Source organism: Primulina eburnea, chromosome 11, assembly GCF_022965805.1.
Source record: "Primulina eburnea isolate SZY01 chromosome 11, ASM2296580v1, whole genome shotgun sequence".
Lineage (NCBI taxonomy): Eukaryota > Viridiplantae > Streptophyta > Magnoliopsida > Lamiales > Gesneriaceae > Primulina > Primulina eburnea.
Window position 1 is genome coordinate 34,057,976 of NC_133111.1, and position 23,351 is coordinate 34,081,326.

The 23,351-nt window shown below is 32.7% G+C and overlaps 1 protein-coding gene and 3 non-coding genes across 11 annotated transcripts; all 4 read left to right on the forward strand.

Moving 5' to 3' along the window:
• Positions 1–288: 288 nt before the first annotated feature.
• Positions 289–23,351, forward strand: LOC140805216 (uncharacterized). Of its 8 annotated transcripts, XM_073161450.1 has the most exons (12): positions 289–474; positions 4,368–4,573; positions 4,660–4,738; positions 20,612–21,024; positions 21,129–21,335; positions 21,418–21,670; positions 21,757–22,001; positions 22,170–22,566; positions 22,628–22,690; positions 22,769–22,863; positions 22,970–23,056; positions 23,138–23,351. In XM_073161450.1, exons 5-8 carry the CDS (start codon positions 21,259–21,261, stop codon positions 22,291–22,293), a joined length of 699 nt encoding a protein of 232 aa, XP_073017551.1. In that variant the 5' UTR covers positions 289–474; positions 4,368–4,573; positions 4,660–4,738; positions 20,612–21,024; positions 21,129–21,258; the 3' UTR covers positions 22,294–22,566; positions 22,628–22,690; positions 22,769–22,863; positions 22,970–23,056; positions 23,138–23,351. The 8 variants fall into 8 exon arrangements, with proteins under 8 accessions (XP_073017551.1, XP_073017550.1, XP_073017547.1 ...); XM_073161449.1 differs by lacking the exons at positions 22,628–22,690; positions 22,769–22,863 and having other exon boundaries at positions 4,473–4,573; positions 22,170–22,372; positions 22,970–23,351; XM_073161446.1 differs by lacking the exons at positions 4,368–4,573; positions 22,628–22,690; positions 22,769–22,863 and adding an exon at positions 19,426–19,532 and having other exon boundaries at positions 22,170–22,372; positions 22,970–23,351.
• LOC140806478 (small nucleolar RNA Z107/R87) lies at positions 427–533 on the forward strand. Its single transcript, XR_012112550.1, has one exon. It is a non-coding gene; the product is annotated as a small nucleolar RNA Z107/R87 (small nucleolar RNA).
• On the forward strand, positions 601–703 carry LOC140806491 (small nucleolar RNA R30/Z108). Its single transcript, XR_012112562.1, has one exon. It is a non-coding gene; the product is annotated as a small nucleolar RNA R30/Z108 (small nucleolar RNA).
• On the forward strand, positions 904–997 carry LOC140806477 (small nucleolar RNA snoR31/Z110/Z27). Its single transcript, XR_012112549.1, has one exon. It is a non-coding gene; the product is annotated as a small nucleolar RNA snoR31/Z110/Z27 (small nucleolar RNA).

Consider the following 23,351-nt stretch of genomic DNA (forward strand, 5'->3'; position numbering starts at 1 on the left):
CACAATAAAAAATAATACTCTGAGCTTAAAAAGTAATATTTTTTCATGGATTATCCAAATAAGAGATTCGTCTCACAAATACAACCCGTGAGACCGTCTCACACAAGTTTTTGCCAATTTTGTTAATTACAAAAAATTCATTTCCATGATCCAAACTAGGTGGGCCGTGTAATTTATTGGGCCTGACTGTTCGATCTGAAAATGGGCCGCTGGAGAAGCGAAGCCCACGACTGAGGACTGACAGATCACTAAACCCTAAAAACGAGTCCTTTATATGAACCGCTATTTCTCCATCGCAGCTGCCATTGTTTCATTCTCGAAGCTTTTCAATCTCAATTTTCTTCCGAATTATCTTCTTCTCTGTTTCCAATTTTTTTGTCATCATAATCAACGAATTTTTCGATCATTTTGATTTTGTTTCAATGTTATCGCGATGACGACTTCTGAATTCAAGCTCAACAGACCGGATTGCAGGTATTTTCTCCTCGGAGATTTTTGCTTGCATGTCGAATACCCCGCTGAACCGAGCGATTCTCGTTAATTTTAGTTAAATTATTCGTTAGTGATTTTATCAGCAATTTATGCTTTTTTGGGGGGAAAACTTATTGCGATGAGGATTAAAAGCTCCCTCTTCTGAAGATTCATTGAGGATGATTTGCTGGAAGAATCGAACCAAATAATTAAATTTTCCAATTCTGAGCGAATCGATTTTCCCCGATTAATATTTTTTCTTTTGGATCTTCGATTTGTTTTTGGTGGTAGCATCGATGAGGATGAAGCAATGGTTTAAATTTCCAACACTTGGGCTGAGAGATCAGATCTCTAGTGATGCAAGTATTGCTACTGAATCACTAATTTTTTTTTAAAAAATATATAACAGAAAATAAATATTTAGCATGTTGGGTCGTCAAGTGATGAGTAATTTGAATAAATCTTAGGACACCTTTGGACACAGTGTGACTGTGGATGAAAAGGAAAACATTATTCTGATGATGACCACGAGGGAGGATCGAATACATGTATTTCGAACTTTTTTTGTTACTGTAAATTTCAAAATTTGTAACTAATGTGAAAATAATATAGCATTAATTTAAGTTGTATTTGTTGTTTAATTGTCAATAATAAAACTATAATCGAAATTCATTAATTTGAAAACTGTTCGAATACAAACACTTTAGGCATTCCAAACTCTTGAGAGTCTGGAATTGAAACGTTTGTGACGAGAAATGGGGGAAATTTAGGGAAATGAGAATCGACGGTGACTTATTTTAAAAAAAAGTTCCACAAGTCAATTCACATAAACGTCTTTCTGTTTTAAATGTAAATACATCATTAACTTAAACTCTTTAAATGATCAATTAAAGCATTTCGTAATGCATAATGAGCGTCTTTGTCTTTTATTTTTTTATATCGAGCGAGAAATTCTCGAAATCTGGTATGAGCAAAAAAAACTAGAAATTCGACAACAACAAATAGAATTGGCTAAAATTCAGGAGGAGAATAAAGTTTTGTACATGGATCTAAGCACAATTGGCGATCTAGAAATGCGTCAAATTGTTCAAAATGAACGAGCAAGAATTATGCAAAAAAGAGATGCAGAACGTCATCAACATGAGGGCAACGCATTTGGAAAATATTTTGGTGATTTCGGAGGATCTGGATCTGGATCCGATTTGCCAAATTATTGATGATTTAGTTTGTTTATCTTTTATTATATTTGCATTTAAATTATCTGAATTCGAATTCGTATTTTTATTTTAACTGTGTACTTGAATGTTTAAATATTATTCAATAACTTTGTGTGTTAGATGTTTAATTATAAAATTATTGTAAAATACTTGGTAAATGTACATTAAATCCATCCATCTCATTGAGTCGACTCCAAACTAAAGTTTCTCTTCGGTCGACTCCCTTCCATTTCCTTACCGGCGATGATTCTTAATGCGAGAATCGTCTTTCCTTTCCCGACAATTCTCCACGCATATCCTTCTAATCTAAGTAAACTCAATCGGACAAATGACTGACAAAAATCTGTTAATGTTAAAGTTTATTTCGATTTATTGCTTCTGTTTCTTCGACTCGCTTGAAGAAGAAGCGGTCGAACCAAGCGCTTGGGTCGACCCAAGCGCTTGGTAGGTTGGTCGACCCACGCTTGGGTCTACCAAGGCGCTTAGTCTACCAACCAAGACTTGGGTCGACCTAATGTTTTTTGGTCGAACCCAACGCTTGGTAGCTTGGGCGACCATGATGATTTCTGGGTCGATCATGTTGCTTTTGGGTCGACCTTGTTGATCCATGTCTGGGTGGACCCATGTTGATTTTGGGTCGACCAATGTTGTTTTTGGGTCGACCTTTTTTCTAAAACATAATCCATGGATTTGACAAATATAACCGATGATTACTTAACTTTGACGGATAATTACACAATTTTGACCAATGTTGATGTTTTTAACATATAAATCACATAATTTCACAAGTATATTTTATAATGTTACATGATTATATTACGTGTTATGACATAAGTCACGATTTCACCTATGTTACATGTATTTTGACATAAGAGCCACAATTTCATTTTAACACATGAATCACAATTTCACAATTATGTTACGTTTTGTTTTAACATACGAATCACAATTTCAAAACTATATTACATTTCTTTAACATATGAATCAAAATTTCACAAGTATGTTATATAATATTACATATTTGAACATATGCATCACATATTTAGCTGGGTCGACACAAAGTAGCATTTATGTAGCAAAAAGGGTTGACAAGGGACCTTTTTGTTTTTGGGTCGACCCAAAGGCTGAACTTGTTGCTTTGCTTTTGGGTCGACCCAAAGATATATTTTACAAAATTCAACAAAAATTAAGAGAATGAGAATATACAAAAATTAATTAAAAAAAAGGTGTGCCACAAGGTAATTATGAAATTTTCTCGGTCAACCAAAATTATATTGGTCGACCAAGATTAATTTCTTGGACAACCAAAAATATCTTGGTCGACACATAATACTTGGTCGACCAACTTAATTGATCGAGAAGAAAGAGAAGAGGATAATTATTTAAGTTAAAGAATTTAATTGCAGTTAATGTAATAATCAAAAATCAACTCCTAGTTTCTTAAAAAGAATCAGAGTCTTGTTTTTTAAATACTTCATGTCTCATTCTTACTTCTTTTTTTTTAATTAGCCCCTAGAAATGGCCATCGAGATTTCATTGACGTTGAATAATTTAGTAGCTTTTTATCCTTTTTCTCTTTCTCTGATATTTAGGTAAGATAGATGTCAAATTTATTTATTTTTCACTGTAATATTCATGTATAGTCTCACAAATCCAATGCCTATAAATAATACGACAATAACATACAAGTAATAATAATTTTGAATTTTTTTTTCTTATAAAATTTTAATTGGAGTTCACATATTTATTTGGTTTTGCTTCAATAAACCTAACTCACTGAAATTTTGAAATTAAATGAATAAGGCCAAAATTTGAGGAGTTATAAGATATGACAAATCTATGTCTATATACAAAATCTATATTTGAATATCAATAAATTTAAAACTCAAGTCTTTAGAATATCAAAGACCCACACACGGAATTCTTTAAAGATGAAAGCGAGCACCAAAAAATAACAGATATTATATCTGGATGACTACGATCAGATATAGGAGTGATACATTAACACTCTGTACATTGTTATGTTTATTGAGATTTTTCTTCATTTTTGTCTAGTTTGATTGATGAAATCATTGGAGTGACAACCACGACACAATTTTACATGCCAAACTTTAATCATTGATATATTTGGCATGATTGATTAAATGTCTTTCTGGCTTTTACTTTTAATCCAAGTAAAAAGGTTAATTTTCTCATCATGATCATCTCAAATAGTTTCTACATAATTTTAGAGAATTTCACACAAAGTTTAGAGTTATTAGAACCTATTACTATATCATTGACATAAATTTGCACAAACAATAAATTATCATCTTTAGTGACTCTAAACAGCGTTTTATCAACAGTTCCAATTACAGTGTCATGTTTAAACAAGAATTTAGTCAATATATCACACCATGCACGATGAGTTTATTTTAAACCAAATAATGTCTTGTCAACTTTATAAACATAACTTGTATGGATATGTTTAACAAAATCAGGAGATTGTTACATATACTTCTTCATCTAACAAACTGTTAATAAATGTTGACTTAACATTCATTTGATAGACTTTAAATATTTTTAATGCAACAAATGTAAGAAATATTTTAATGGTCTCAAGTCTAGCTACATGAGCAAATGATTCATCAAAATCTATGCATTATTCATGTCCATAACCTTGAGCTTTAGAACAAGTAGATTGGGCGGTTGGGGAGCTAGTTGCCAAATCTTGTTTCATTCAAAGTGATTCAAGTTGTGATACAAAGGCAACATGCATGAACTCATCTATCATTTTTTTTCTAGTTCTAATAGGAGCGGTCGGATTACCGATTATCAGATCGAGTGGATAATTATTATTCCACCGGAGGCTTGGTCCAGATGGATTTGGATATGCCTGTTGAACTGTTGGATCTCCATTAGTTTCAGCTTCATAATCTTTTTGATGTATTTCGAGCTGGTGATCAATATTTAGCGGTTTAATTTTGTGCAGGTTTTTCATGGACGACTGGACTTGCTTCAAGGATGATTCCATCTGTTCTTAAATTTATATGATCGTTGCTAAAATAAAGGTTAGTACATGCAATCTGTTGCTCAAATCATGTATGTTGTAGTACTATTATCATGACAAATAAAAGATCATCAAATACTACATGCACAGATTATTCAACGGTTATATTAATATAATTATAAAATTTATAATCTTTACTAACCGAAAAATAACCTAAAGAACACACAAGCATCAGATTTAACATAAAAATAGTTAGATGTGTTATCATTATTGTGAATGAAACACTTACAACCAATTATGCAGAATATGATATTTCTTGTTGTTTGCTTGTCCAGATCACATAGGGTTTCTTTCGATGATTCTTGTTAATCATTGATCTGTTTCATGTATAGAATTCAGTGTTAACTTCTGCCGAAATCCTTTTAGAGATATCAGATTCAGCTAGCATGGTTCGAGCCTCTTCTTTGAGTGTTCTCTTTTCTTTTATCAGCAACAAGATTTTGTTGATGCGATCTTGCAGTTGAAATCTTCTTCTTAATGTCACTGTCTTCAAGATAGGTTGAAAGGAGTCTATTGGTGAAATCAATGCTTATGTCACTCCTTATCATATCAAGCACTAATGTTCTCTCAATTTGTACTTTTTTTAACAGCTTGATGACTTGGGCAGCAATTTGAGCTTTAGAGCTCGGGGATATAACCCATGTAAATCGTGAGAAATCATTATTAATCACCAGAGTTTACTTCTTTTCCCCTATGCTCATTACGGGTATTGGACCAAATAGGTCATATGTAGAAGTTCCAGACATCGAGTTGTTGATGTACTTCATTTGTTCTTGAAAGTTGATCTGATTTGTTTACCTAATTCACGTGTAGAACAAATTTTATCCTTAATGAAATAAATGTTAGGCAACCCCGAGACCAATATTTTCTTACTAAGATTGACAATTGATTTGAAATTCAAATGATTAAGCTGTTTGTGACAAGTTATTATTTCCATGCAAGAGAACAAAACATGTAGGAGCATTCACAAAAATGTTATCAGCACCTCAAGACCTTTTCATCTGGAGAAATCCCAAAAAATTTATTAAATTCAATAAAGAACGTCCAACTAAACGATTCCAATCAAAAAGTCATAGTCCTAAATGCCTTGGCCTATTATTTCAGTCGAATAAATATTTCTTCTCAACCAACACATGAAAACAATTCAGAAAATTTATTATATTATGTTGTTTACTAAGAGAAGGTGACATGAATCTACAATAACTGGACCCGAGTGTTTGAAGTAATTATAAATGGACAAAATTCTTTTTATGAAAGTTTTAAAACATTCAAGAAACTCTAGAATCGGCCAACTGTTATATTGGTCCAAATTATTTTATTGATTATCCAGTCAAAAAAGAAATAAATATCTAAAAGAGTAATGGTAAACGAATAGCCAATGAAAATAGTTTTCCAAAAAAGAGTTTTTATAAAATTCCTAAAAAAGATTTTAAAACTGATATTCAATTTTGTAACCAATGCGAGACAATGGTAAAAAAATTTTAAAAGACTAAATGATTTAAAATCATTAATGTCTGATAAAATTAAGAAATTGAAAGAAAAATTGCAAGAAACAGAAGCAGCCCTTAAGACAAACCTTATTAACTTGGACCTTCTAAAAAATATTCAATATTTTGAGATAGACAAACTCATTTTATTAGACAGACCTAATCTATTTGATACCAGTCAAAAACTGAACCCAACTAGATTTTTCTTTAGACCACTTACAGAATTAAGCATATTACCTACCCAAATAAACGATATTATTTTCTCAAAAGCCAAAGAAAATTTTTACCAAAAATTTCAAATGATCCAAAAAATTCTTTTCTTAAAACAGATGACATAAAAATTATTCCTTTAAAAGGAATAAAAATATATGCCAAACATTGCCAAAAAGAAACTTTAGACATAGATAATTGCTATTGTCAATTTCAATTCTACATCTTTTCTATTCAAATATACTTTTCATCCTTCAGATATTCTTTTTTTCAGATAAAAATAATAAAGAAGAAAGAATAAGTATAAATTCCTTATTAGATTTAGGATTAGTTTCAAAAATCATCATTACAGATAAAGATGACATAAACAGTCTCAACAATGTTGCCTTTTAAATTGCAATGCAATTATCTATTTGATACCAAATAATGAAGTGAAACTAGAAATAAGATCAACATGTCCATAATGGATTAAGACAGATTCAGAACCAGCTGTTCACAGAGTTTGGGTCAAGCCCTTTTATAAATGGAGAAAACAAAAAGTGGAACTCGAAAAGTCGATCATCCAAGCATTTGTAGAGTTACAATCCAAGAACAAATAAAATATCAGAGATTACAGACATTAGCATTCAAGCATAAATCCATCGAAAAGAGAAATGAAGACTACATATTATATTTTAGGAACCAGATTTATAAAATCTACATAATGAGCTCAGCTCCATGCGTTAATCATTGTCCAAATTTCTATACATATGCTCTCAACGTTTTTTATTTTTGTACTCGAATGTACAATGGATTCTTGGAAGAATTAGAAGACCAGAAGACAAAAGAAATCTTCCGCTCCTCAGAGGAAGATATTAACCTTGAATATTTACTCGATTAAAAAAAAACACAATTTAGACACATAATTATTATTGAATTATAATTTATGTGTATTGATTGTAAAATTCATGGTAAAAAAATGATGTCAAAATGATGCAAGCATGACAATGACAAATACTTTTCAAAGATTCCGAAAATACCCTCAAAGATATCAATAAAAGGAGGACAAGTCCTCCAAGGAATTGCAAGTTTTATTTTAAGTTTTTATTTCATCACTTTCTCTCTCTCTTCTCTTTCATAATTTTCCTATTTTCTCCACGAACATTCATAGTGTTCTTTCTTAATTTTCTTATTTTCTCCACGAACATTCATAGTGTTCTTATCTTCAAACCTCACGTTCTTAAAGAATTTGTAAATCTTTTGAAGATTCATATTGAAGTAATTATTTTGATTCCAAGTTTTGTCTTACTTATGTGTTAAATACTTGTATATATATTATATATTATATGGCCGGTTAAACTGCCTAAATATATATAAATTCATATATATATATATATATATATATATATATATATATATATATATATATCTATCTTTGAAGATTTTGTGGTGTTTTTTGCAAAATTATGCTCTACATATAATCTTTTAAAGATTGTATGTAATCAGAAACTGGAGGTGTTGAGGATCGAAGTTGAGTTTAGAGGGGGGTGAATAAACTCTACTCTTTTTTTTTTCTTCTGATGAGGTACTAAAATCCTGTTAGAGATAGTAGTTTATCTTGTACATATACATTCACCTAGATTACAATAAAACGTGTGGAAACAATCTGATGAAGTAATTGAAAGACAATAAAAACAGTAGGCAGCAGTTGTTTATGGAAGTTCGAAGATGAAATCTTCTACGTCTCCCCTTCTTCTGTTTCCAGAAGGTATAACTAAAAGACTTTGGAAATTACAGTACAACTCTTGTACACACCCACTTCAGAAGGACTTACACCTCAGCCTACTGAAACTCTTAGTTACTCAACTCACAAAAACGTTATACACAAAGTTCTGAAAAGACTCTTTTCAGATTACAAACTCTTCCTGATAAAGTATAAGTGATGTAAAGATTGTGAAGAGTTTAAGAATCAGTAGCACAAGATGATCTTCAAAAGATCAGATATTAGCTATGAAGCGTGTGCTAATTTTCTTTGTGTTGAACTCTAAGTACTCAAGGAATTTTGAGATTGTCTAATCGGTGAAAATAGCTTTGATCCTTGAAAATGATGTTATGCGAAAGTGTCGTGTAAAGTTATAAAACAATCAGTCTTGTTTTATACTTAATTGGGTAAGGTGCATTAAATGACTCCGTATAGTATTTAATGCTGCAATTAATACTGGTACTAGGAACCCTTAACGGTAACAATTAAGGTAGTAACGTTAGACAACGTCTTCTACTGGTTCTGTATTTCTATCCTTTCAACTGATTTAGTTTTACTAGACCAGTAGCTTCTGATAAGTTAGTCTACTGTTCTTGTCTGCTGGTTTTAGTTAACATCGACACAACAAAATTCATGTCTAACAATTTCCTCCTTTGTGGTGATGCCAAAACCTAAACATTAGCAAAACGATAAATAAAGCAGATAATTATTAAGCAAAAGGATAATGTCAAAAAAAGTATCAAAGTAAATAATCAATCAATTTCAATATCCATGTAGATGACTTCTTCATTCTGAGGATCTTGAAATCTTCTGTCTGAAGGTTCAGCTTCAGCTTCTGATTGCCTAGTTTCTGCTGGATCTCTTCTATCTTCCCTCTTTTGGGCATCAGTGGCAACCACATGGGCCAAGAGATCATTCATTATTCTAGATAGGTTCTGAATGCCATTGGTTAGCATCTCCAGATACGGAGCCTGAGAGGAGATGCGATCATTCAGTGTAGTGAGAGATTGATTCTGAGAATCAATCTTTGCATCCATAAGTTCCAAGGAATTGGAAAAAGATCGGAAGAGATCATCATGCTCGGTGATTTGGTTGAGTATATCAGTTTGAGCAAGCATGATGTTACTGTGATTTCTCGATATAGCCTGTCTGAAAACGATGGTTTTAGCATGCATTCTTTCCATGTTTTCCGCCGTGTTATAAATGTATTTGCCCATGCGTTCTCTGAAAGTTTGAGCACCAGAGAATTCTGAAATGCTTTCACAGGACATTCGTTTGACTAAATCAGACACGTTGTTGAGTTCCCATTGCAGAGTCTCAATCTGAAATTGCAAGTTGAATGCATCTGATTCTGGGGAGGGACCTCTTTTGGTAATAAAGCTGATTGTATCAGTTATCTGGAGACATCCTCTGATTATGAACGTTGAACTCCGTCGATTATATATACATGGATCAAATCCTTATACGACACGACACTTTCGCAACATATGGCAGAACCAGATGCTATATCTCTCTTGCCAAATTTAGAGAAATTTTCTGCTGCTCATCAAGCAGAAATGCATACTCTTCTGAATCAGCCTTCTGCACCTTCAACTGCAGAACCGTCAGACTCACCTGCAGTCATTGCACCAACGGAAGAGAATTTGGCCTCTGACTTGGCCATTCCCGCTGATGAAATTTCTCCTCCACTGGTTGCTGTTGAACCCATTGTCTCTACTCTTCCAGAAGAAAGCTCAGCAGACCCTGGTCCTTCTACTGCTTTGGTGGACACTAATCTCGTTTCTACTGCGTTGACTATCTCTCATCCTGTTCTAACTCAGACGAACTCTCGTCTTGCTGAGATTAAGCAACGCATGCTTGAGCGAACTTCCTCCCCAGAATCAGATGCATTCAACTTGGAATTTCAGATTGAGACTCTGCAACGGGAACTCAACGTGTCTGATTTAGTCAAACGAATGTCTTGTGAAAGCATTTCAGAATTCTCTAGTGCTCAAACTTTCAGAGAACGCATGGGCAAATACATTTATAACACGGCGGAAAACATGGAAAGAATGCATGCTGAAACCATCGTTTTCAGACATGCTATATCGAGAAATCACAGTAACATCATGCTTGCTCAAACTGATATACTCAACCGAATCACCGAGCATAATGATCTCTTCCGATTATTTTCCACTTCCTTGGAACTTATGGATGCCAAGATTGATTCTCAAAATCAATCTCTCACTACACTGAATGATCGCATCTCTTCTCAAGCTCCGTATCTGGAGATGCTAACCAATGGCATTCAGAATCTATCTGGAAGAATGAATGATCTCTTGGCCCATGTGGTTGCCGCTGATGCCAAAAAGGGGGAAGATAGAAGAGATCCAGCAGAAACTAGGCAATCAGAAGTTGAAGCTGAACCTTCAGACAGAAGATTTCAAGATCCTCAGAATGAAGAAGTCATCTACATGGATATTGAAACTGATTGATTATTTACTTTGATATTTTTTTTTGACATTATCCTTTTGCTTAATGATTATCTGCTTTATTTATCGCTTTTCTACTGTTTAGGTTTTGGCATCACCACAAAGGGGGAAATTGTTAGACATGAATTTTATTGTGGCGATGTTAACTAAAACCAGCAGACCAGAACCGTAGACTAACTTATCAGAAGCTACTGGTCTAAGTAAAACTAAAGCAGTAGAAAGGATAGAAATACAGAACCAGTAGAGGACGTTGCCTAACGTTACTACTTTAATTGTTACCGTTAAAGGTTTCTAGTACTAGTATTAATTGCAGCATTAAATACTATACGGAGTCATTTAATGCACTTTACCCAATTAAGTATAAAACAAGATTGATTGCTTTATAGCTTTTCTGCAGGAACCTCTTTTGGTAATAAAGCTGATTGTATCAGTTATCTGAAGACATCCTCTGATTATGAACGTTGAACTCAGTCGCTTATATATACATGGATCAAATCCTTATACGACACGACACTTCGCATAACATCATTTTTCAAGGATCAAAGCGATTTTCACTTATCAGACAACTCTCGAAATTCCTTGAGTACTTAAAGTTCAACACAAAGAAAAGTAGCACACGCTTCATAGCTAATATCTGATCTTTTGAAGATCATCTTGTGCTACTGATTCTTACACTCTTCACAATCTTTACTTCACTTATACTTTATCAGGAAGAGTTTGTAATCTGAAAAGAGTCTTTTCAGAACTTTGTGTATAACGTTTTTGTGAGTTGAGTAACTAAGAGTTTCAGTAGGCTGAGATTCCTCCTGTTGAGGATCGAAGTTGAGTTTAGAGGGGGGTGAATAAACTATATATATATATATATATATATATATATATATATATATATATATATATATATATATATATATATATATATATTACACATAATAAATGGCTGGTTAAACCGCCTACTTACTTATTATTTTTTATGAATATTTCTATTGGTGTCCAATTATCCCCCTTAGTATAATTGGCAGTCTTTGAAATATTCATAAAAATAATAATATTGACCAATTAATAAAAAAATGCAGCAACAATAAATAAATTAGGCGGTTTAACCAGCCATATATTATGTATAATATATATATATATGCATAATTTAAAAGCAGGAATTAATACATGAATTTAAAGATCTTTAAAGATCTGAGACTCCTTCAGTTTCTGATTGCATACAATTTTTAAAGGATTGTATGTAGAGCATACTTTTGCAAGTATCACCACAATATCTTCAAATATATATATATATATATATATATATATATATATATATATATATGCAGTTTAACCGGCCATATAATATATATGCAAGTATTTAACACACACCTTGGAATCAAAATAAGAATTTCAATATGAATATTCAAAGGATTTACAAAGTCATTAAGAACATAAGGCTTGAAAGATAAGAACACTATGAAAATAGGAAAAAGGTAATAAAGAGAATAGAGAAAGAAATAGATAGAGAGAAAGTGATGGAATAAAAACTTGAAATGAAACTTGCATTCCCTTGGAGGACTTGTCTTTCTTTTATATATATCTTCGAGGATATTTTCGGAAACTTTGAATAGCATATGTCGTTATCATTCTTGCATCATTTTAACATCATTTTTTTAACACGAATTTTACGATCAATATACATAATTTACGATTCAATAATAATTATGTGTCTAAATTGTGCATTCCTTCTTCATCGAGTAAATCTTCAAGGTTAATATCTTTCTCTGAGGAGTGGAAGATTTCTTCTGTCTTCCGACCTTCTAATTCTTCCAAAAATCTATTATATATTCTAGTATAAAAATTAAAAAATTTGGGTGCATCTGAATAGAATCTGGAAAATGATCAATGCAATGGAGATGAGCTCTTTATGTAGATTTTGTAAATCTGGTTCATAAAATATAATATGTAGTCATCATTTCTATTTTCGATGAATTTATGTTTGAAGGCTAATATTTGTAATATATGATGTTTTATTTGTTTTTGAATTGTAGCTCTGCAAATGGTTGAATGATGGATTTCGAGTTCCATGTTTTGTTTTCTCCATTTATAAAAGGGCTTGACCCAAATTCTGTGAACAGCTGGTTCTAAATCTGTTCTAATCCATTATGAGCATGCTGATCTTATTTCTAGTTTTACTTTATTATTGCCGGTATCAAAGAGATGTTGGATTGCACTTTTAAGGGCAACACTGTTGAGACTGTTTATGTCATCTTTATCTGTAATGATGATTTTTGAAACTAATCCTAAATTTAATAAGGAATTTATATTTATTCTTTCTTCTTTATTATTTATTTGAAATGAAAAATTTCTGAAGGGTGAAAAGTATATTTGAGTAGAAAAGATGTAGAATTGAAGTTAACAAGAATAATTGTTTATGTCTAAAGTTTCTTTTTGACAATCAATTTTATGTTTGGCATATTCATTTATTCTTTTTTATGTCATCGGGGTTTTAAGAAAAAAATTTCTTGGATCATTTGGAATTTTTGCTCAAAATTTTTCTTTGGCTATTGAGAAAATAATTTTATTTATTTGGGTAGGTAAAATGCTTAATTCTGTAAGTGGTCTAAAGAAAAATCTAGTTGGACTCAGTTTTTTACTGAAATTAAATAGACTAGGTCTGTCTAATAGACTGATTTATCTATTTCAAAATCTTGAATCTTTTTAATAAGGTTTTTCTTAAGGGCTGTTTCTGTTTCTTGTAATTTTTCCATCAATTCCTTAATTTTATCAGTCATTAATGATTTCAAATCATATAGTCTTTTAAAATTTTCTACCATCGTCTCGCAATGGTTACAAAATTGAATATCAGTTTTTAAATCTTTTTTAGGAATTCATAAAAAAATCCTTTTTGGAAAACTATTTTCATCGGCTATTCGTTTACCATAACTCTTTTGGGTATTTATTTCTTCTCTGACTGGATATTCAATAAAGTAATTCGGACCAATATCACAGTTGGCTGATTCTAGAAATTCAGGAAGGTTTTTAAAAGTTTTATAAAAAGAATTTTTTCATTTTTAATTATTTCAACTACTCGGATCCAGTGGTTGTAGATTTCTGTCACCTTCCCTTGGTAAACAACATAATATAATAAGTTTTTTGAATCGGCTTCATGTGTTGGTTCGGAAGAAAGATTTATTTGACTGAAATAATAGGTCAAAGCATTTAGGACTACGACTTTTTGATTGGAATCGTTTGGTTGGACGTTCCATATTGAATTTAATAAAGTTTTTTGGGATTTTTTCAGATGAAAATGTCTTGAAGTCCTGAAACAATTTTGTGAGTTTTATGGATAAGCAAGGAGATTGATATCTCCAAAAGAAATTAATTCTATGGGAGATTTCTGTTGGGAGTAATTAATTTTGCTTGATGATGTCATTTTCCTGCATGGATCAAATATAATCTACATGATAATTTACTTGCATTAACCGATTCCCATATCAATTCTTTAACATCACTTGGAACCCGCTTCCAATTTTTGTAACTAACCTTAACCTTTTCTCGAGAAAGTACGCCAATGTAACTTTGCATTTCAACTGCAGCTTCTCGTATTGGCTGTCCCAGTTTATTGAATATAACATCCTTTCAAATTCCTTCAACCATTTGACTAGCAAGCTTATCCATATGTGTCCGACCTCTAGAAGTTCTTGTGATTTCGGTATTTGGAGATTCCAAATTTGTGCTGCATTTCAAGTTCTCTCCCATGCCAGTGGACTTAATTTTTTCTTTACCCTTCCCAATACTTGCTTGTTGTCTTAATCTCTTACTATTTCCAACCATTTAATCACCATGAGAACCTATTTTAAGCTTGGTATTGGATGTCATAAAGTCCACAAATCTGTTAATAAAAAAAATTTGTGGTTAACAAATGACATATACAACATAATTTATTGGCAGAATTTACATGCAAAATTTTGAAAAATAATATGCTTACTATGGAAGCTAGAGGATTGAAAACTTCAAAAACACATTGCACCATTGTTCCACAACAAAGAATCTATGCAACTCATATATTGCAACACTAAAGGAACAAGTATAACATATAATATATTGTAACATATAGTATATTGACAGATGTTGATAAATATACAATCAATTGATGATCAAACAACAAATTGAGAACCCACGATAAAAAAGAAGACAATATATCCATATTGTCCACAAAATCATATTTAAAAGTTGTATAACAAATCAATATTTTTCATAAAATCATCTTCAAAAGCAAGATAACAAATCATTAGTTAAATGTTGTTAACCCAAGTACCATCACAGTCTTCACGAACGCATGGTGGTTCATTATCATCTGCTCCGTCAACATCCATTGATGGCAGCCCTCTGCTAAAACATTGATAGTGGAGAATAGTGTCTTCACCCTCGTCACTCTTTATGTATTCAAAATACTCCCTACCCGGTGTTTCAAGTACAACACTCCATAAAGGATATTCAGGATCTTCAATGTAAAATACTTGCTTTGCTTGACTAGCCAAGATGAAAGAGTCAGATTTGCATCCAAATCTATTGAGGTTTACCAACGTGAACCCAAGATCATCTATGGTAATATCATCATTATTCTCCACCCACTTACATTTAAACATTGAAATTTGAAATTTGTGGTAATCAAGTAACCATATTTCCTTCATAACTCCATAAAAATCATATTGTCACAATAAGATTTTTATCCTTTGCACTAGCAACTTTTATTGTCTTTGCGACTAAGCTAACTCCAGAGTTTTGAAAGACTCGTGTATCATCACGCTCTTTTGTAGCATAAATAACCCCATCAATCAAATAATAAGAGTAGCTTAAGACTTGCTTGCTAGGTCCGCACACTATCCAATTCAATCTTTTTGATACTTGATGTATTGAATGGTCAACTACATGTGCAACCTATATTTTTGTATGTGATAAATTATTTGTCATGCGTAAATATATAAGGAGTATACACTATCACGCAACCAAATAATAAACGTTTGGTTACGCTCATCTTGTAACCACTTCTTTAACTACTCCATGTGTTCCCTAATGAAATTATTATTAAAATAAATAACAAATAGAATGTAAGCAAAACGCATGAAATTATTATTAATTTGGAGAAATTACTTGATATAAAGATCAACCTCAACATCATTTACCAATACATAACGATGTGCTTGCTGCAACTCATCGTGACAAGCGGAGTGCACTACTACACCCGATAAAGGCTTCGTAAGTTCTGTTTGTCGATGACTTGATGAGATACCAATTGTGTGCACACTAGATAGATAGTTGAGCAAAATTCAACAGCCTCTTCAGCAATATAACATTCAGCTATACAACCTTCAGGTCGATTGCGATTTCGCACATAACCTTTCAAAAACTTCATTTATCTTTCAAACGGGTACATGTAACTATACCAAACTGGTCCACACAATTTCACCTCCCGCACAAGATGAACAATCATATTAACCATTATATCAAAAAAATGAAGGTGGAAAATACTTTTCACATAAACACAATATCATCACAATCTCTCTTTGCATTTCATCCAACTTTGACACATCTATCACTTTATTACCTAACACATTGAAGAAGAAACACAATCAACTAATAGTGTCTCTGACATGTTCGGGCAAGACACTACGAATGGTCACTGGAAGCAATTGTTGTATTAAAGTGTGGTAATGGTGTGACTTAAGACCAACAATTCTCAATTCATTCATCGATACAAGGTTTCGAACATTGGATGAGTAACATGCAGGGACTTGTATTCCAGCAAAAGTATCCAAAATTATTCTTTGTTCATCTTTACTAAGTGTATAACAGGTTGTTGTCAAATACATTCTCTTCTACCCCATATTTGGTGCCAAATATGTCCGCATATTTATTTTCACAAGGTCTAATCTCGTACTCCATCCTTTGTTTTTCCAGGAATGTCAAGTAACGTACCAATGAGACTTTCACAGACATTTTTTTCAATGTGCATCACATCAAGAGCATGTCGAATATGTAGATGTTCCCAATACTCAAGTTCAAAAAATATTGATTTATTTTTCTAGCAGGATTTGACATCATCCTTCTTCTACTTAAGCTTCCCAATAATTTTTCCTCAGTGACAATTAATTCTTTCAACTCTTTCCAAAACTTCATGGCCACTCAATGGTTTTTGTACATATGATTGTTGAAATCAAATTCGACCGTTGCAACTTTTCAACTATATCTATACATATGATCGTTGAAATCAAATCCGACCGTTGGAGCTTTTCAATTATATACACTACAAGAAAGTCTACATTCAACCATACTCCAAGACAACGATTTTTTGAAAAACTGTTGTCTTTTTTCTTTTAACAACTGTTATAGTGAAAACTGTTGTCTTTTGCGTTTTTTCTTATCAAAGACAACGATTTAAAAACTATTGTCTATGAGCGGGTTTTTTTGTTAGCTACGACAATGATGTTTAAAAAATCATAGACAACGAAACCTTTGTCTATGAGTAGGTTTTTTAGCAGCTACGACAACGATTTTTAAAACTGTTGTCTATGAGCGGATTTTTGGGTTACTATCCATTGTCTTTTTCACTAAAAAAATCTTAAAGGAAAAGAATGAAAAAAACTCATCCCCAATTAAATCATTCTCGTACGTAAAAGAAAGAACAAAACTACTCATGTTGGCTCTCTCCCTCACCACGCCAGTTGCCGCCGAGCACCGCTCTGACCATTGGTCAAGAAGCGTCAAGCTCAGTAAGTTATTCCCCAAGCCCCTACACCTCTTTTCTGTACTAAATCGATAGGAAATCGAGTGGATCCAGCCTTGTTCAAAGTTGTCTGTGCGCACGAGTTCTTCTTCGATTCCGGTGAGATTTGGCTTCGATTCTTGGTTGTTTGTGTTGATTGAATAAGGATTTGAAGCCTATGTGTTTCACTTATTTCCAGTCACTATAACTCGCTTCCGATGAGATTCTGGTGACTTATAAATCTACGAGTACTTATTTATGGACCTTATCCATCAGTTTAATAAACACGTATGAACATCGGATATTTAATTCCATGCCTCCATCAACTGGTTTTGACCTACATGTAAGGGTGGCTGTTGGGACTAGTGGTAATATCTGTGACAAGGATATGAATTATGCATGCCTAATGAGTCAAGAAATATTAGATTGGCCATATCAGCTGACGGGATCAATCCACATGGTTTGATGAGTTCTGCATACACTTGTTGGCAAGTTTTAATGAACACTGATAATCTTCCTCCATGGTTGTGTACGAAGAGAAAATTTATGATACTCACTTTGTTGTTTGGGAAATGATATTGATGTTTACTTAACACCTCTGATTGATGACTTAAAATGCTTATGGGATACAGACATTGAAGCATATGATGTATATCGACAAAAAAATTTTCACTTAGAGTTGTATTACTATGGACGATCAATGACTTTCCTGCATATGGGAACCTGTCTGGATGTATTGTGAAAGGATATCATGCATGTCCTATTTGTAGTGAAGAAACTTATTCAACAAGATTGAAGCATAATAGGAAAATGTTATATACAGGCCATAGAAGGTTTCTACCTGCAACTTATTTTTATCAAAGGCAAAGAAAGGCATTTAACAAAAACAAGAGTTCAACTCCGCACCAAAACCATTGAGTGGCCATGAAGTTTTGGAAAGAGTTGAAAGAATTAATTGTTACTGAGAAAAAAGTATTGGGAAGCTTAATTCGAAGAAGGATGATGTCAAATCCTACTGGAAATAGAAATCGATATTCGTTGAACTTGAGTATTGGGAACATCTACATGTTCGACATGTTTTTGATGTGATGCACATTGAAAAAAATGTCTATGAAAGTCTCATTGCTACGTTACTTGACATTCCTAGAAAAACAAAGGACGGAGTAGCCGCGAGATTAGACCTTGTGGAAATGAATGTGCGGACAGATTTGGCACCAAATATGGGGGAGAAGAGAACGTATTTGACAACAGCCTATTATACACTTAGTAAGTATGGACAAAGAATAGTTTTGGATACTTTGGATAGAATACAAATCACTGCATGTTACTCATCCAATGTTAGAAACCTTGTATCGATGAATGAATTGAGACTTGTTGGCCTTAAGTCACACGATTACCACACTTTAATACAACAATTGCTTCCAGTGGCCATTCGTGGTGTCTTGTCCGAACATGTCAGAGACACTATCACTTGATTGTGTTTCTTCTTCAATGTGTTAGGTAATAAAGTGATTGATGTGTCAAAGTTGGATGAAATGCAAAGAGAGATTGTGATGATATTGTGTTTACGTGAAAAGTATTTTCCACATTCATTTTTTGATATAATGATTCATCTGACTATTCATCTTGTGCGCGAGGTGAAATTATGTCGACCGGTTTGGTATATGTACACGTACCCGTTTGAAAGATACATGAAGATTTTGAAAGGTTATGTGCAAAATTGCAATCGACATGAAGGTTGTATAACTGAATGTTATACTGCTAAAGAGACGATTGAATTTTGCTCAGAGTATCTGTATAGTGTGCACACGATTGGAATCCCATCAAGTCAACGACAAATAAAACTTATGAAGCCTTTATCGGGTGCAGTAGTGCACTTCGCTTGTCACGATGAGTTGCAGTAAGCACATTGTTATGTATTGACAAATGATGTTGAGATTGATATTTATATCAAGTAATTTCTCAAAATTAATAATAATTTCATGCGCTTTTACATTCTATTTGTTTATTTATTTTTAATAATGATTACATTAGGGAACACATGGAGTATTTGATTGCAAGATTTCCTTATATAGGCTAACTCCAAGAAGTGGTTACAAGATGAGCATAACCGAACGTTTATTATTTGGTTGCGTGAACGTGTAAGTTCCTTATATATTACGTATTTGCATACATTCTTCGGCTGAATTTACGCATGACAAATAATTTATCACATACAAAATTATAGGTTGCACATGTAGTTGACCATTCAAAACATCAAGTATCAGAAAAATTGAATTGGATAGCGCACAGACCTAGCAAGCAAGTATTAAAGTACTTTGATTATTTGATTGATGGGGTTACTTGTGCCACAAAAGAGCGTGATGATATATGAGTTGTTCAAAACTCTGGAGTTAGCTTAGTCGCAAAGACAATACAAGTTGCTAGTGCAACGGATAAAAATCCTATTGTGACAGATATGATTTTTTATGGAGTTATTGAGGAAATATGGTTACTTGATTAACACAAATTTCAAATTCCAATGTTTAAATGTAAGTGGGTGGAGAATAATGGTGGCATTACCATAGATGATCTTGGGTTCACGTTGGTAAACCTCAATAGAATTGGATTAAAATATGACTCTTTTATCTTGGCTAGTCAAGCAAAACAAGTATTTTACATTGAAGATCCTATAGATCCTTTATGGAGTGTTGCACTTGCAACACCAAGTAGGGAGTATTTTAAATACATAAAATTTGACGAGCGTGAAGATAACGAGCCATACAAAAATTCTCCACTACCAATGTTTTAGCTGAGGGTTGCCATCAATGGATGTTGACGGAGCAGATGATAACGAACCACTATGCGTTCGTGAAGACTGTGATGGGACTTGGGTTAACAATATGATTTGTTATCTTGCTTTTGAAGATGATTTTGTGGAAAATATTGATTTGTTGTACTACTTTAAAAGATGATTTTGTGGACAATATGGATATATTGTCTTCTTTTTTAATCGTGTTGTTGTAGGTTCTCAATTTGTTGTTTGGTCATCAATTGATTCAATACACTATATGTTATACTTGTTCCTTTAGTGTTGCAATATAAGAGTTGCATGGATTCTTTGTTGTGGAACAATGGTGCAATGTGTTTTTGAAATTTTCAATTTTGTAGCTTCCATAGTAAGCACTATAAATTCTATTGTATATATCATTTGTTAATTACAAAATTTGTTTATCAACAGATTTGTGGACTTTATGGCATCCAATATCAAGCTTAAAATATGTTCTCATAGTGATGACATGGTTGAAAACAGTAAGAGATTAAGACAACATGCAAGTATTGGGAAGGGTAAGGAAAAATTTCGTTTGCTGGCACGGAAGAGAGCTTGGAATGCAACACAAATTTAGAATTCACAGATACCAAAACCACAAGAACTTCTATAGGCCGGACACATATGGATAAGCTTGCTAGACAAAGGGTTTAAGGAATTATAAATGATGTTATATTCAATAAACTGGGAGAGTCAATAGGAGAAGTTGTTGTTGAAATGCAAGGTTATATTGGCGTACTTTCTAGATAAAATGTTAAAATTAGTTACAAAAATTGAAGCGGGTTCCAATTGATGTTAAAGAATTGATATGGAAACCGGCTAATGTAAGTAAGTTATCATGTTTTTACAGCTATAATATTTAGATTATATGATATATTTAATATTATTAGTTTATCTTTTGAACTTATTTCCAATTTTTTATTTGTAGTTGACGTGAAATGTTGACACAACATGGAAGAATTGCTGTCTGAAATCAGCAAATAACAAGTGTCGTCAATACTAAACTCATCTCACTCGAACATTTATTTTTAGCAAGCTTCACAAGCCAGAAGAGTTGAATGAGCCACCTACTGGCTATGGAATTACGAATGATGATGTTGAGCTGCATATTGTTAGAAAATTTGATGTTTTACAGGTATAACAGTAGTTGTATTTAAAGTAATAATAACATAACATAGAGTAAGTAAAATTTATTAAAATGCCTACTTTTATTTTAGGAGACAAGTTGCATTGACTTTGGAAGGTAGCAGAAATATTGTTGCATTTGGTACAGTTGTTTGTGTTAATGGACAAGATAAATTGATTCATGGTGTTCCGTTACCCCATAATTGCATACGGGTCTCCATTGATGAAGCAGTGGACAAATCAACACCTTTGGCAATTCCAATTCCTAGTGAATGTGAAACTATTGGTGATGCCGTAGCAACACTTGTGGCTTGGCCAGGACATTGGACAGTGAAGCCAGATGAGGTACATGTGATATTATATTGCAAATTAAATTGTCAAAAAAATTCCTTATTCACTCTATCTAACATGTTTACATTTTCAATTATTAGAAGGCTGAAAGGAAGAAAATTGAACAGTCAATAAAGAAACATCATTTGTCAGCTAGTGTGTCAAGATCATTGCATATGTTGTATTGTTATAGTAAGCGTGCTCTTGATGAAAGAAGATACATATCAATGATTTTAGATCATGATGTATTTGACGATGATTATAAACTTATTCTGCACCTTGAGGACATTATTCATTTGTATCAGTTGGAGCCAATTTCCGCCAATTGTGTAGTTGGCTACATATGGTAAGTGATTTGATTTCAGTTATTGCTTCAAATTATTTTGCCAAAATTCTGTTTACTGCGCCATTATAATGAACCTGGAATCTGATTTGTTATAACAAAAAATTATGTGCCACCATTTTGTCTTGTTCACATTAATTTTTAGTATGCTAATTATGTTTGCAATAGCAGGCATCTTTACAAAAAAACTGTTGAAAGATTAAAAAAATGGAGAAATTCAGATTTGTCAATCCACATAGCATTCCATATATGTCAAAAAATACACAGGACAAAACAGGTAAAGTTGAAAGGTTGAACCAAAATGAAAGTGTTTTAGTAGATAGGCTCAGTGGTGCATCAGTTGATCAATTAGTTTTTGTGCCGTGTAATGTCGGGTGAGTAACAATTACAATATCACTTCCAATTGCTTCATTTTGACAACTTATTGAATTTTATGCACTGATTATGCGTTTATACGTAGTTTTCATTGGATTCTCACCGTCATTGAACCTTACAAGGAGGTTATTTATTTGTTGGATTCCCTTTATCATTGCATTCACGATAAGGATTGGAAATATGTATTGGAAATGTGAGTTAGTATTCTTTTTTTTATTAAGAATTTAATTTAGTCAAATTATTAATGTATGAAGGTCCTTGAGATTGTTTAATTCAAACAAGAGAAGGAAAGACAGAAAAATGCTTTGTGGGAAGTGGTAAAGATATGTGTAATTATGTTTAACAACAACTTTAATGCATATTTTTAATTAACAATTTGTTTCTAATTACCATAGGCTCCTCGACAACCAGATGCAAAACAATGTGTTTATTATGTGATGAGATCATTGAAGAAATTGCAACTATCGAGAGAGATTCACTACGATGAATAGTAATATTATATTGTTTTTTTAAAATAATTACATGATTGATTTTAACATTTTGCAAATTCAGTAATGATTGTTTTTTAGTAACATGATTTGTGTGTGTGTTCACAGTTCACAAAATCGGAGTACTCTCGGGAAGAAATTGATGAGATGCGTTCTGAGTTGACAGAATGTATACAACATTATATTTATGTGTAGGTATGTAATGCTTCCTTCCATAATTCTATGTTTATCTTTTCATTTCACTATTGTTTGATATCTCTATTTTATTATCCGTAGGCAGAAGCAAGCACGTCTAAGAAAAAGTTTAATGGGGTGAAATCTTTCAATTCAATTGTTTTTCCAGTTTTCCTTGTCCGAAGGAGTGTTTATTTTCCAGAAAAAAGTGTTAATATTGTGATTTGGATGTTTTGATATCTTAAGTGAATAGTGAAGGAACATTTGCAAAGTTTCAAAAGTAAGTATAAATCCTCCATTCCCAGGGAGTTGCTGC

Bases quoted from the DNA above. Each gene is read 5' to 3' on its own strand.
- LOC140805216 (XM_073161450.1), top strand. From the start codon at position 21,259: ATGAGCCACCTACTGGCTATGGAATTACGAATGATGATGTTGAGCTGC. The intron at 21,671-21,756 runs GTACATGTGATA...TTCAATTATTAG, and splicing joins GGACAGTGAAGCCAGATGAG to AAGGCTGAAAGGAAGAAAAT. The intron at 22,002-22,169 runs GTAAGTGATTTG...TTGCAATAGCAG, and splicing joins TGTGTAGTTGGCTACATATG to GCATCTTTACAAAAAAACTG.